Source organism: Zootoca vivipara, chromosome 16 (genome assembly GCF_965207765.1).
Source record: "Zootoca vivipara chromosome 16, rZooViv2.hap1.1, whole genome shotgun sequence".
NCBI classification, from domain to species: Eukaryota; Metazoa; Chordata; class Lepidosauria; order Squamata; family Lacertidae; genus Zootoca; species Zootoca vivipara.
Window position 1 is genome coordinate 37,231,962 of NC_142599.1, and position 14,524 is coordinate 37,246,485.

Sequence of the window (14,524 nt, forward strand, 5' to 3'; positions counted from 1 at the left end):
ACGTTTTCGGCGCAATTCCGGAGTTGGGGGAATTGGCCTTCCCCCCGGGCTCCCCCCTTCCTGTCCCACCTGGGTCATGGGCTCCGCAACCTTGCCTGAGCCTCGGACACCACTTCCTGATTCTCCGCTGGAGGCAGAGCTCTCCCTGCTCTCCCCAGCGCTTGGGGATGGGCTGGAACTTAAGATGGGAGGGACTTCCCTGTATCCCTTGTCCCTCACACCACCTCTATACCCGTAGATCTCAGGGTGGTTCACAACATAGGGTAGGGGGCACTGGGGATGAGTTTATGGAACCAAGGGTGCGGGGGCAAAAAAAGGTTAGGGAGCCACTGAGCTAATGTGTACATAAGGTCTTTATCCACACAAGAGCTCATGCAAGGAGAGCTGGAGGCTGCTTGAAAAATATTTGCATTCAAATACGTAGGTGGAAGACAGGAGTGCCTGGCGTGCTCTGGTCCATGGGGTCACGAAGAGTCGGACACGACTAAATGACTAAACAACAATGCGTAGGTGTTGTGCCAGTAATAGCATGGATGGATGGGTTAGCAATATATCTACTGCTTATTATTGTAGTTTCTAAGTGTTGTGCAAGCAAGTCGACCTAAAAATTTATCGGAATCTAAGCAAAATGATCAGTTGTTAGCAGAGAGAGAGGGGGGGGGAGGGAGAGAGGGAGGAGAGAGAGAGCTTTCATGAAGAGGGAAAAGTCCTTAATAGGACCAAAAACGATTCTAGTAATAATAATAATTTTATTCTTTGGATGCTGCCCATCTGACTTGGTTGCCCCAGCCATTCTGTGAAGGTATTAAAGATGCTAGAGGTGGTCTGCTGTTTTGCATCCTTGCCCTCCATGGACAGCTCCTGCTCATTTTCTTCTTCTTTTGAGGCATGCACAGATTAACACCTTGGTTAATCTGTGTGTGTTATTTAATGGGAGAGGGACCTGGACTTGCCTGTTTTCACCGGTCCTGTTTGTCAACCATAAATAGAGATAGAGATAGAGATAGAGATAGAGATAGAGATAGAGACACAAACACAACCGTAGATAGAGATTACATTTGGTGACTGGAGCAGAAATGAAAATACCCATGAACTGGTGTACTGAAAACTAGGAGGAGTGTCTGAATTGGAGATACAGGGATCCTCTCCTCTCTGGCTTCCGGCTGGACACCCTGTTTGTACGCATTTCATTTTTCCAACGGAAGAGGAGAGGCACCCCCCGCCCTCTTTAAGGCCAGTTATTTTTAGCTTCACCTGTTGCAAGCCGGGCGCTTAAAGGAGCAACAGATGACAGGAAATGAAGGCTTCAAAAATAGATGTATTTTTAATGCCAAACACTTGAGGATTAACGGAGGCCGTACGGAGGCAGTTCAGGAGCGAACGCTGTCAGTGCTGGAGGCAGGGTTGGAGAGAGAAAGATATGGGAAGATGCCTCATACTCAATCATTGTGGAAACAAAATCTAGAAATGCCTCTCAGGCTACGTCACCACACACACACACACACACACACACTCATTCTTCTTCCCCTTTGAAACTTTAGTTTCCAGGTCATTCCATGCCAAATCACCTGATTTTAATATTTGACCATGCTCTCACGACTCAGATTTTCTTCAAAAAAAAATTATTATGTGTAGATACCTATGAGATAACCTGGAATTATTTTATTTTATTTTTTAAGATTTTTTGGTTCAAAATTGGGTGCAGGAGAATTTTTTGAAAATTTCAATTTTCGCGCGATTTAGGCTAATGCAATTTCTGCTTCAGTTTAGGAAAAAAACCTCCTGTTTCGCTTATTTTTCAACTGATTGGGCTCTGGTATCAAAATAAAGCTAATTGTGGTCTTTTTCAAAATAAGGTATAAACGTGCTATTAAGTGCCACAGAAAAGGGTCACCAACCATTCAAAGTGAATTTTTGTCATTTTATTCCCAGTAGTTCGATAAGCCATAGCACACAAACCACACAACTAGCACATGTTTCCTTCTTCTTCTTCTTCTTCTTCTTCTTCTTCTTCTTCTTCTTCTTCTTCTTCTTCTTCGTCTTCTTCTTCTTCGTCTTCTTCTTCTTCTTCTTTGTAGAATGGGATAACCATGTACTTGTTAGGGAGGCTTTTAATGTTTAATAGATTACTGTGTTTTATTTTTCTGCTGGAAGCCACCCAGAGTGGCTGGGGAAACGCAGCCAGATGGGCCAGGTAATATTATTATTATTATTATTATTATTATTATTATTATTATGTTTTAAAAATAAGGAGGGTGTTTTTTGTGGTTATAAAATAAATTGATTTTGAAGAAAAAAAATTACAAAACAATTGTACAGGTTTAAGGTCTCTGAGCCTGAAATAACTCATACATTGTGAAAATAGTTAAAATTGTACCCTCTTATGTGCCAATGTCATCTAATAATATAGTTTAAAAATTAAGAGCCCTTGTTCATTTTATTGTGCAAAACACTTCTGCAATGCTATGGTCAAAGCTATTTTGTTTCCAATACATATGATATGGACCAAAAATGATGGACCAAAAAATCTTAAAAAATTAATTTGAGGTTATCTCATAGGTATCTACACATTAAAAAATTGAAGGGAATCTGAGTCGTGAGAATACATGGCACCAGGTGATTTGGTGTGGAATTACCCGTCCATGCACCATCAATAACTGATACCAAAGACACCATCAGCAGATCATATTCACAGTCTCCGCAGACAAATGAACCCTCTCTTAAAGTCTTCAACTTTAATATATTAATCATTTCCCCCCTTTCTTATTTACATTCCTTAATAATTTCCCAAAGTCCCTGCCCCACCCAGATCCAATACGTTTACCACACGTTTGATTAGCACAAGTTATCTGGGCCTAAAGTTGCAATGCACACATCACCAGTATTACAGTAAGGTAAAGGTAAAGGGACCCCTGATCATTAGGTCCAGTCGTGGATTACTCTGGGGTTGCGGCACTCATCTCACATGATTGGCCGAGGGAGCCGGCGTACATCTTCCAGGTCATGTGGCCAGCATGACAAAGCCGCTTCTGGTGAACCAGAGCAGAGCACGGAAACGCCATTTACCTTCCCGCCGGAGCAGTACCTATTTATCTATTTGCACTTTGACGTGCTTTCGAACTGCTAAGTTGGCAGGAGCAGGGACTGAGCAACGGGAACTCACCCTGTTGCGGGGATTCGAACCGCTGACCTTCTGACTGGCAAGCCCTAGGCTCTCTGGTATAGACCACAGTGCCACCCGCGTCCCAGTATTAGAGTAGTCTCCCTCATATCAGTAGGATTGCCCTGGAGTAAGCAGGCCGTGGTGTCAGGGCTCATTCCAGAGAGGGATGTTCTCCTGGGCATGCTACATTAAGATTTGTTGATTCAGGACTGCCCAAGCCATTTTGCTGCCTTAGGTTCAGGAGAATCATAGCACTGTAGAGTTGGAAGGCATCCAAAGGGTCAGGGCCATCTTAAGCATATCAGGCACCCGGGCACCGTGGTGCGAAGATCGCTCCGGAGCCCCCCCCCCGCCCCATTTCCCACCGCGGCTGTCTGGCGGATGCAGCGCTGCTGCAGCAGGCGCAGCCGTGCAGCGCCCCCCCCCCCGGCGGCCCGGCGGCCTGGCGCCCTGAGCCACCCAGCCTTGCCTTAGAGCCGGCCCTGCAAAGGGTTGTCTAGTCCCTACAAAAAAAAAAACAACCAAGATGGTGCCTCCCTTCCGGTTCATGTAGAGAAGGCTGTTGGATTGGCTGTTGACTCTTACTTCAATGCTAGCGATGGCGCCATGTCCTTCTCTGGACTTGAGACGAGCAGGTGAGCTTAACAGGGTGTCAGGCAGAACATGGGGCACACACACTAAGAGTGTAAGCAGGCATAATTCTCTGTTCTGCCCTATATTCGCCACTTGCAGTGCCATTTTCTACAATTATACACCACCTGAAGCACAGATATCATTTGCAATCCATACTTCTCCAAATTTTGCGACGCAGCTGTCTAACAAAGAAGAAGTGTACAAATATGCATCTGCTGGGGTAAAAAGTTGTGCATACTTTGGTAAAATGGTGTACAAGAGTGCATTTCTATTAATTGCTTGCACACACAAAAATGTGCATATTAGGAGATATTCTCACCAAAATGAGGATTTGTTAAATAAATAAAAAATGATGTGGAAGTTTGACATGCTGAACTTAAGATTTGAGAAACGAGGAGGGGAGAGGTCAAAATCAACAGATTTGTCCATTTCCACTCTCACTAATAAAGCTTGGAAGGGCAGGGTGCCCTGCTTCTGAACATAATCTCCATCCATCCCAGATTTTTACAGCTTTACCGTTTGTCCTGTCCCATGTTGCAATGCTGAAAGGGCCAACGTGATGGTGATGAGGAAGGCCGAGCCCCGGGACAAGCAAGCTGCATCGCTTTGAAAGAGGTGGTGCTTCCTGGCATCCGGGTGGAAGACTTTGGCGTCCTCCAAGGCAGCGTGCGCAGCCAGCGTAAAGTTGATGTCTCCCGATGTCACCACGTCAAAGACGCATGACTGGAAGTAGACGTCCTCCACCGGCAGCTTCTCCTTGCACAGGAGCTGGGCCGTCTGCGCAGGGATGGCCCCGTTGCCGCAGCAGCACTCAGTCTGGGAGATGCGCTGGCTGGGCGGGCAGCCTCCCACGCACAGCTGGAGGTCCTGCTCCTCCGTGAAGGAGCGCACCACGTCCTCGGCCGCCCGGATGGAGAAAGAGAGCTGCCTCCCTGCCTGCCGCACGGCAATGGTGGTGCCGATGTACGTGGCGAGGATCTCCACGTGCTGCCCGGGCGTGCGCTCGTGGATGCTCAAGCTTTTTCCTCCGGGTTTCTCGCCCCCGTTCGTGGATCCGTCCTCGAAAGCTGCCGGCAGGTTGTCAATCTCCGCCTGGTAGACTTTCTGGTCTATGCACTCCTTCATGTTCTTGAATATGATGGTGAGCTGGAAAGAGAGAGGTAAAAGGTAAGGTCAAGCACCCCTGGGCGGTTAAGTCCAGTCAAAGGCGACTCTGGGGTTGTGGCGCTCAACTCGCTTTCAGCCCGAGGGAGCCGGCATTTGTCCACAGGCAGCTTTCCAGGTCATGTGGCCAGCAGGACTAAACCGCTACTGGCGCAAAGGAACACCGTGACGGAAACCAGAGCGCATGGAAACACCATTTACCTTCCCGCTGCAGCAGTAGCTATTTATCTACTTGCACTTCGTGCTTTCAGACTACTAGGTTGGCAGGAGCTGGAACAGAGCAACGGGAGCTCACCCTGTCACAGGGATTCGAACCGCCGACCTTCCGATCAGCAAGCCCTAGGCTCTGTAGTTTAGACCGCAGCATTATTTCATGCTCTCCATGTGTGCCCAAGCCACTTAATCTCCCTGACCCATTTATTATTGAGCTGACCCATTTATTATTTTCCAAAAATGTGTACAGGGAAGAGAAATGCACACTGAAATCCTTTTCAGCAGGACTTTTGTATGTTTGTGGGTAGTGGGTATGTGTATCTGTATGTACATATACATATGCAGATACACACACACACACACACACACACACACGGGATGCGGGTGGCGCTGTGGTCTAAACCACTAAGCCTAGGGCTTGCCGATCAGAAGGTCGGCGGTTCGAGTCCCAGCTCCTGCCAACGTAGCAGTTTGAAAGCACATCAAAGTTCAAGTAGATAAATATGTCAGGAAAAGGGCCTACTCACAAGGAGACCCCTGGCAGAGACACATGCCCAACTGGCGTGTTCCCTGTTTCCTGGGCGATTGTTCGGGAGCTTCTGAGCCTTCCTCAGCCCCCAGACTTCCAGTGATTGATGTGGGAGTACATCAACACACTCTTAGCATCTACAGATACTTGCACAGTTGTGTAACAGACCACAGCAGTTTATTTACACGTAAACAGACACGGAGCACGGAACATGGCTCCCTCTCTCTCTAGTATCATCCAGCAAAGAGAGAGAACAAAGGAACAACAGTCCCACTTAGGAACACAATAAGACAAACATCCTGTCTACGTCACTTCCCACTCTGTGGAATGAAAACACATACAGTCATATGACAGACAACAAACCCATGACTGACTGCACACAGGGAATGAATCTCCCAATATGTATACATATACATATACATATATACATATACATATCCACACACATACACACACACGGGACGCAGGTGGTGCTGTGGTCTAACCCACTGAGCCTAGGGCTTGCCGATCAGAAGGTTGGCGGTTCGAGTCCCAGCTCCTGCTCACCTAGCAGTTCGAAACCACATCAAAGTGCAAGTAGATAAATAGGTACCACTGCGACGGGAAGGTAAACGGTGTTTCTGTGCACTGCTCTTGTTCACCAGAAGCGGCTTAGTCATGCTAGCCACATGACCCAGAAAAAATGTCTGCACAGAAACGTCGGCTCCCTCAGCCAGTAAAACAAGATGAGCGCCGCAACCCCAGAGTCATTCATGATCCTTTACCTTTTTTTTTTACACACACACACACACACAGAGAGAGAGAGAGAGAGAGAGAGAGAGAGAGAGAGAGAGAGACAGAATCAGAGAATTGTAGAGTTGGACGGGATCTCAAGGGTCATCTGGTCCAACCCCCTGCAATGCAGGAATCCCAGCTAAGGAATCTCTAACAGATGGCCATCCCGGAGCCCCCTGTGCTTCAGAATATACGTCCGCTCAGGTATCTCTCTTCTCCTCCTCTCTAGTTCTCCATGTACGAACTTGAAGAGTCCCCCTAGGGGACTCGTCGCTCCTTAAGGGAAGTGGTAGCATCAGCCCTGGGCAATTTCCCAGTTGTTGACATCTGCAGGGCAGCCACTTGGCCCTCTGCTCATACTTTTGCAAAGAATTATAAAGCAGGCGGGTTTTTCCTTGGCTAACGCCGCATTTGGTAGAAAGGCACTGTGGAGGGTTGTTTGTATTTGTTCTGCTGCAGGGAAAACCAGTCCTGTCCTTAGGGAATCCTGCTCTGCTGCATCCTATTCGTAGAAGATTTATTGGCAAAAACAAAAATTGGTACTTGCCATTAATTTCTGTAAACCAGAGGAGAGCCACCCACCTCTAGTTCCCTCTGCATTCTCTTAGTCTTACAGAGTGTGGGTTGTCCTGGTGCGGATCTACACTCATGGTTTTTAACGTTAAGGAAGGGTTTTGATAACCTATATGTACACATGACATCCTACTTTAAACGTTCATAATGCTCTATTAAAATGCGACAATCAGCAGCAGGGAGACAGCTTTTCAAAGAAAAACAACAAAGGTATAACCCGCTTTAATTAACAAGCATGCCCTGTGATGTTTTAGAATGATATACGGTATCTCAGGCATGTCTCGTAATCTACCAATAGATCCCCGGCTGCTCATGACAGATCGGGGGATCATTCCCAAAACAACTCTACAACTCTGGGCAATCCTCCCCATGCACACTCCTCCCTCCACTGACATTGGGTAGATCACTGCCAGTTTTTTTTAATACTGGGAGCAGATCGCAGGCTCTTGGGAGTTGGACGTGCCTGAATTATATCTAATATCGTTCTCATAACGTTAAAACAGGTCAGTGTAGATCCATCCCTGGTTCGAACAGAGATGTAAGTGGGGTGTTGTGTAACTTCCCAATGTGTCCCCTGTGGCGTAATTTCTTTTAATGGGGCACACTGACCACGGGTGTGCTTGTTTTTTTCAGGGCCATCCTTAGCTCTGCCAGATCTGGAGGGTCTCCTTCCCCTAGAAGAGGAGAGAAAAGACTTGGAAGGCCCTGGCTATCCAGTCCAGTGGGAGGGGTGAGACCCATATGAACCCCACCCCCTGGTCTGAGGCTTTCCGGTTCTGATATATACAGTGTTGGAACGAGTGTAAAATGCCTTATCACATCTTTGATCCACCCAGCCCAGTGGCAGCTACACTCGCTGGCAGCCGTTCTCCAAATCCAAATGTCAGAATAGTGACTTGCTGCCTGAGACCCTTTGACTGAAGATATGGGCAGGTGAACCTGGCGTCTTCCCAGTGCAAAGCGGACCGCCGGTAGATCTTAGTTCTTAGAAATGCCCATAGTAATTATGAGGCTCTCTTCCTGGTCACACCACCTGTGATGGCCTGGGACTCGGGCTCAGACTCGCCTGGGGCGTCAGCTGAACTGAGGTTGGGGCCTGATCCTGAGAAGCCCCAGTCTGCTCAGCCTCCCCTGCAACAAGCATCAGCTGAGCCGAGTCTGGGGCCTGAGCCTGCCTTGGTGCCAGACGCAGGAGATACCTTGTTGCCATCAGCTGGGTCGTCACCAGCAGCTGGCCCACTGCCAGCTGGGGCTAAGGCGGCTCCTGGGTCCAGTAACCCACCGGCGTCTCCCGAGATGCAGTGACTCAGGGCAGACAGGAGGAGGGACCTGAGTACTCGCAGGAGGAGTGCTCGCCTCCAGGCAAGGTGAGGGAGTGAGTCGCCAGGGGATCAGGGGCGTCCGTTACCCCGTTCAAGATAAAAGGCGGCCAAACCCTGCCCCAGGTTGCAGGAGCAACATTGTTGGTTGCTAGATCCTGCCAGTGTTCCTGCCTTGCTTCCCTGCCTGTGATCCTGACCTGCCTTAGTTACCGGGCTTCGTACCTGTTCCTGATCTCACCTGATGCCCTGCCCTGCTCCCAGCCTTGGCTTCTTCGGACTGTCTCTACCCTGAACCTATAAACCATGGACTGGACTTGAACTTCCCCTCTTGGGTAACCACTGGGACCAGCACACCACCAATGACACAAGCCATGGGAAACTTTAATGGGACACCTGTAGAGGTCACAGTTTCTTACCTTGCTAGTAGCAGTTGCGTTTGATCCTTTCAAGACAGGGTAGCTCGTCGCTTGAACAAACAAATAGTTGTTGTCCAGGAGCGGCCAGGAACCTTCCACTCTGCACGTGTGGAACTCGTCGCTGAAGGTCCGTACGTGGGGGTCCCCAAACGTGGCGCAGTGCTGGTATGTGGGGGGTCTGTTGTGTTTCCGGGAAAAGCTCTTCTCGTAATCACAGATCTCTGGGGGTTCCAAACCCTGGTGGCCAGGGGATGGCGCGGGGGGCCGCCGCGGCGAAGCGGGCCCCTCCTTGGAGCACTTGTTCTGGATCATGAGGTCCTCGATGCCGTGGACGGCAGAGTGGTAGGCGAGGTCCCCGCGGCAGGTGCGGGCCGTCCTGCGCGTGCAGCGGGAGTAGGAGCGCAGGGTGTTGCAGTAGCTAGCGTGCTTGTTGGGGCCACGCAAGTTGAGCGTGGAGGCCACGTACTCGGAGTTGCAGCGCAAGATCTTGCAGTGGGAATATGCTGCAGGGCAGAACCAAAATAGCAATGATGTTAATGATAGGAAGAGAAAGAAAAAAAAACCAGCCATGAAGATCAGAGTCAGTTTGAAATTTACATTTCAAAATTTTTGTTTAAACAACCTTAAATCAATGACTTCCCTTCTTCTCTTTCCATGGTTCATTTTGCATACCATACATCCCTGCATATTTTACATGAACTAAACCATGGGTAGGCAAACTAAAGCCCGGGGGCCGGATCCAGCCCAGTCACCTTCTAAATCCAGCCCATGGATGGTCCGGGAATCAGCGTGTTTTTACATGAGTAGAATGTGTGCTTTTATTTAAAATTGCATCTCTGGGTTATTTGTGGGGCATAGGAATTCATTAATTCCCCCCCAAAAAATATAGTCTGGCCCCCCCCCACAAGGTCTGAGGGACAGTGGACCAGCCCCCTCCTGAAAAAGTTTGCTGACCCCTGAACTAAACCATTCAGTAATCCATTATTACTTCCAACAAAACTTATTTTCACTGATGAATTTATCTTAATGCTACCAGAGTTTTTAAATGAACACAATTTTCATCCATCTATTCAGTAAGCATTTTCCAGTCTTCTTTAAACGTACATTCTTCTTGTTCTCTTATTCTGTAGGTTAAATCCGCAAGCTGCACATATTCCATCAGTTTAAGTTGCCACTCTTCTTTGGTTGGGACCTCGCTCGTTTTCCATTTATGGGATGACAAAAGATGGGTCGCAGTAGTGGCATACATAAATAGTCTTTTTTGACACCTGGGAAGTTCCCTCTGAATTATCCCCAACAAAAAGGACTCTGCTTTTTTGGGGGGGGGTATTTTAAAAGGTAATAAATTATAATTTATAAGACTAAATTCTTCCGACATATAAACAGTTCAGTGTTTGTTGCAGTGCCATGCTGGCAGGGATCCACTGGATCACATGGGGCAGCTGAGTGGGGGGTGGGGACACATTGTTCCACCCTCCTTCCTTGCAAAGATAACTGTGGAGAATTCACCAACACACTCGTACAATCACCAAGCTGCAGTCCTTGCCCAAAAATAATAGTAATATCCCAGTCCTTGTGGTTCTGAATAAGGTAAAGGTAAAGGGACCCCTGACCATTAGGTCCAGTCACAGACAACTCTGGGGCTGCAGCATTCATATGCTGTACTGTTTTTAATATTCGGTTAGAAGCCGCCCACAGTGGCTGGGGAAACCCAGCCAGATGGCCCATCTGGGATTATTATCTCACGTTATTGGCCGAGGGAGCCTGCTTACAGCTTCCAGGTCATGTGGCCAGCATGACTAAGCCGCTTTTGGCAAACCAGAGTAGCACACGGAAACGCTGTTTACCTTCCCACCAGAGCGGTACCTATTTATCTACTTGCACTTTGACATGCTAGGTTGGCAGGAGCTGGAACCGAGCAACAGGAGCTCACCCCATCACGGGGATTCGAACCACCAACCTTCCGATCGGCAAGCCCTAGGCTCTGTGGTTTAGATGACAGCGCCACCCATGTCCCTTGTGCTTCTGAATAAAGGGCTGGTTTAAACAGGTATAGCAAAGGAGTCTGCTGGAACCAGCCAATGGCCTGTCAAGTCCTTACCATGTCTACAGAGCAGGAGAAGGAAGAGCGCTTTAATGATGAAACCAGCATTTGTCGAGCGTCCCGGCCTCATGAAGCAGGCGATTCTCCCCATTCCAATCCATCCAGAGTTTATGAACGTTGCTTACCAGGATTGTTCCTCTCCCTCCGTTCTCTTTGCTTCCTTCTTTCTTTCCGTGGCTGTCTGGAAGAAAAGCCAAATAATAATATTAATGATGATGATGATGTATTATTTATACCCCACCCATCTGGCTGGGTCTCCCCAGCCACTCTGGGTGGCTCCCAATAGAATATTAAAAATACAATAAAAAATTAAAAGCTTCCCTAAACAGGGCTGCCTTCATATGTCTTCTAAAAGTCAGAAAGTTGTTTATTTCCTTGACATCTGATGGGAGGGCATTCCACAGGGCGGGCGCCACTACCGAGAAGGCCCTCTGCCTGGTTCCCCATAATCTCGCAGGGAGGGAACCGCCAGAAGGCCCTCGGAGCTGGACCTCAGTGTCCGGGCAGAATGATGGGGGTGGAGACGCTCCTTAAGGTATACTGGGCTGAGGCCATTTAGGGCTTTAAAGATCAGCACCAACACTTTGAATTGTGATCGGAAACGTAGATAAAGACAGAAAAGAATATATACATCTGCATGATGGATTGATTTTCAATTCATTTATATACTGCTTGATTTTTATTTTTAAGAAAAGGAGCTTCACAACAGTTTATAAAAAAGAATAAAGTTAAAAACAACCGTTTAAAATATTCAAAATGTAATTAAAATGAAGAATACGCTAAAAAAACCAAGTTAACTAACACATGTCAACATTCTGCTTGTTCAAATAGGCTTTCCCAAAATGATAATGTTTTTAGCATGAGCTAGAAAGAATACAGCAAATAAAGCACCTGCCTAAAGTCAATGGGCAGGGAGTTCCTCAGATCTACAGGCCACACACTGGGTGGCTGATAGTATGCTGATAGTATGATTTTGATTGGGAGTTTTTTTTTTCCCGCCCCTTTTCCTTTCAAAATAAAAACAATACAAGTTTCCGGCATGAACTTTGATTTGCACATTTGGTGAAATTTGGGTCGGTGGCAATTTTTAGAGAACTTGCTGTTTTTGAGGATTGCATCAAGTCTGATTGGTAATAAGCCCTCCCCTCAAATGCTTGGCGGGGGGAACACTTCCTTCAACTGGTTGGACAGTGTCTGTCCCGAAAATATGGGTATTCCTTATTCAGATGGTTGAAAACAGAGATGGAAGATCCTTTCAAGAAGGCAGGTGAATTTTGTTTTCCTTTTTCCCCAACTATTATTATTATTATTATTAAAAAAATCCTCCTTCAGCATCCCACATATAGCCCAAATATTCCCCCTTTGTCCTGTCCCACATGCGGATATATTTCTTGACCCCTTTCTGCATATCCAGTGAATTATGCATTCATTGTTTTGCACGCTGCTGCTTTAATTTACATTCAGATGTCTTCATTGCGCTTTCCTGTCATTAATCACATTCTGCATCCAGTTTCCTAAGTAGGTAGCCTTGTGTTAAGTGGATAGCAGTGCTTGATTTATAACATAGAACACAACTACAGTCATGGGACAGCTACATAAGAACAGAAGTCGTTCCCAAAATATAGTTTTAAATGAGCCTCTTGCAGAAGTGCTTTATGCATACAAGCTCAGTCAGAGGGTGTGAGCTTGCTTTTGCCGGACAATTTCATTTATTCTAGGTCTAATTTGAGACAAACAAACTCTCATCTCCTCATCAACACAAATATAAGCCCTTCTGCTTCTTGCATTTTTGTCAGAGCTTAAAATCCCTGTTCACAACAATATGTCATGGAGAAGTATAAAAGAACAGTCATTGCTTTTGAAGAGAGGCTTGGATACTGTTATTTCTGGTTGTATATCCATACACACAGAGAGAGGGAGAGGGAGAGGGAGAGGGAGAGGGAAAGGGAGAGAAGAGAGGAGAGAAAGAGGAGAGAGAGAGAGGAGAGAGAGAGAGAGAGAGAGAGAGAGAGAGAGAGAGAGAGAGAGAGAGAGAGAGAGAGAGAGAGAGAGAGAGAGAGAGAGTCGGAACCTGTTCATAACTGGAGGTACCACTCTACACACACACACACACACACACACACACACACACACACACACTATACTAAGCTACCCTACACTGAAATGTTAAAATGTTTGGTTCTTTTAATTGCCCTTGAATCTTCCTGCCGCACTTGCCATCCCCTCCTGCCACACACCCTGGCACAGGGTTTCAGGCACTGTTCTCTTCCAACCCCACCTGGAGATGCCCGTGGGGATTCGAACCTGGGACCTTCTGCTTGCAAAGTGTGCTCTGCCGACGGAGCAGTAGCCCTTCTCGACGATAAAACTGCAGCATTTCACCACCACCCTGAAGGTTGATGACGCGGTGCCCCTTTGGGCATTTCTCAAGAAGAGTGGGTACGTTCGAGAGCATAACAGCAAGCCCAAACTGGGTTTAATGCATCTTCCCTCTGAGTCGCAGCAACTGACACAAATGCTTTGCCTCGCGGAGAACGGAGGTGAGTTGATATCATCGAAAGCCATCAATGAATCAGCACCAAGGCCTGGAAGAATCAGCACCTGCCTTGAGAGTCATTAACCCTATTAAGTTGCTCGCTCGCTCTCACTCTCTCATTCCGTTTTCTTCTCCCCTCCACCTAGTTTCTGCTTGGAAAAGGAACTAGAAGAATCAATTCAGGGAGCAGGAGTTTTGGGTTTTTGTTTTTTTTAAATGAAACACCTCTCCATAAGCCTTGGCCACTTCGCACTACCTCTGTCTCATCTTTTGGCCAAGCCCCTTCTTTAAAGAAACAGATACGAAGCAATGCACGAAGATGCCTTTGAGCATATGCAGAGTGCCCCTCTTTCACCCACTGCAGCCTGCCGTCACAAGAAAGGAGGAGGCAGCCTCCCCTCTGAGGATACATATTTAAAACGGTAGATATCTCAAAACGAAGTGGTATGTATCTCCTTCCGGGTGTGTGTGTGTGTATGTATGAAATGAAATGTAGAAAGAATAAATCAAAATGCTTACCTCAATGTGAACTAGCATGCTGCGTGGTCAAACTCCCCCTGCGGGGAAACTGCCAGCTTTCCTCATTAAACACCCCCAAATGCCCCCAGCTCCTGCCTTCTCGTGACAATCGAGGGGGGAAAGACATCAATTGCTCGTGGCCAGCAGCCTAAAGACAGCTGAGCCTCTGCAACCTGATCAGTCCCCCAAAAGGCAAAGGTCTGCAGCAGATGCTTTAAAAATAGGTTGTAGTATTTTGGATCCCGAAAGCAGAATTTGGGGGCGGGCAGAAGGCCACATCCCGGAGGCGGCTGGTTTTATTTTAGTAACTGACACCTTGTATACACACACACACACACACACACACACACACACACACCACACACTTTTCCTCCGAATATTAATTAATTGCAGGTCATCACAAATGGGGAGTGATCGGCTGCTGTTCGCTGGGCCTCCGAATGGCCGCTTTGAGAACAAGAGGGTGGACTTGATGGGCTCTCTTTGGCCTGATCCAGCACAGTGGCAGCTTAGAAATACATTTTGCAGACCCAGAATGGGAAGAGGGAAGGGGAAGGACCTGGGCCAGGTGGGGAAGA

General features: G+C 47.4%; 1 protein-coding gene across 2 annotated transcripts; it reads right to left on the reverse strand.

The window, feature by feature from the left end:
• Nucleotides 1-2,730: 2,730 nt before the first annotated feature.
• Nucleotides 2,731-14,096, reverse strand: HJV (hemojuvelin BMP co-receptor). 2 transcript variants are annotated; one of them, XM_035098222.3, is made up of 4 exons: nucleotides 13,947-14,096; nucleotides 10,889-11,072; nucleotides 8,788-9,290; nucleotides 2,731-4,942 (listed from the first exon to the last, which is right to left on the reverse strand). In XM_035098222.3, exons 2-4 carry the CDS (start codon nucleotides 10,980-10,982, stop codon nucleotides 4,301-4,303), a joined length of 1,239 nt encoding a protein of 412 aa, XP_034954113.3. In that variant the 5' UTR covers nucleotides 10,983-11,072; nucleotides 13,947-14,096; the 3' UTR covers nucleotides 2,731-4,300. The 2 variants fall into 2 exon arrangements, with proteins under 2 accessions (XP_034954113.3, XP_034954114.3); XM_035098223.3 differs by having other exon boundaries at nucleotides 4,158-4,942; nucleotides 10,889-11,068; nucleotides 13,947-14,049.
• Between the last annotated feature and the right edge of the window lie 428 nt (nucleotides 14,097-14,524).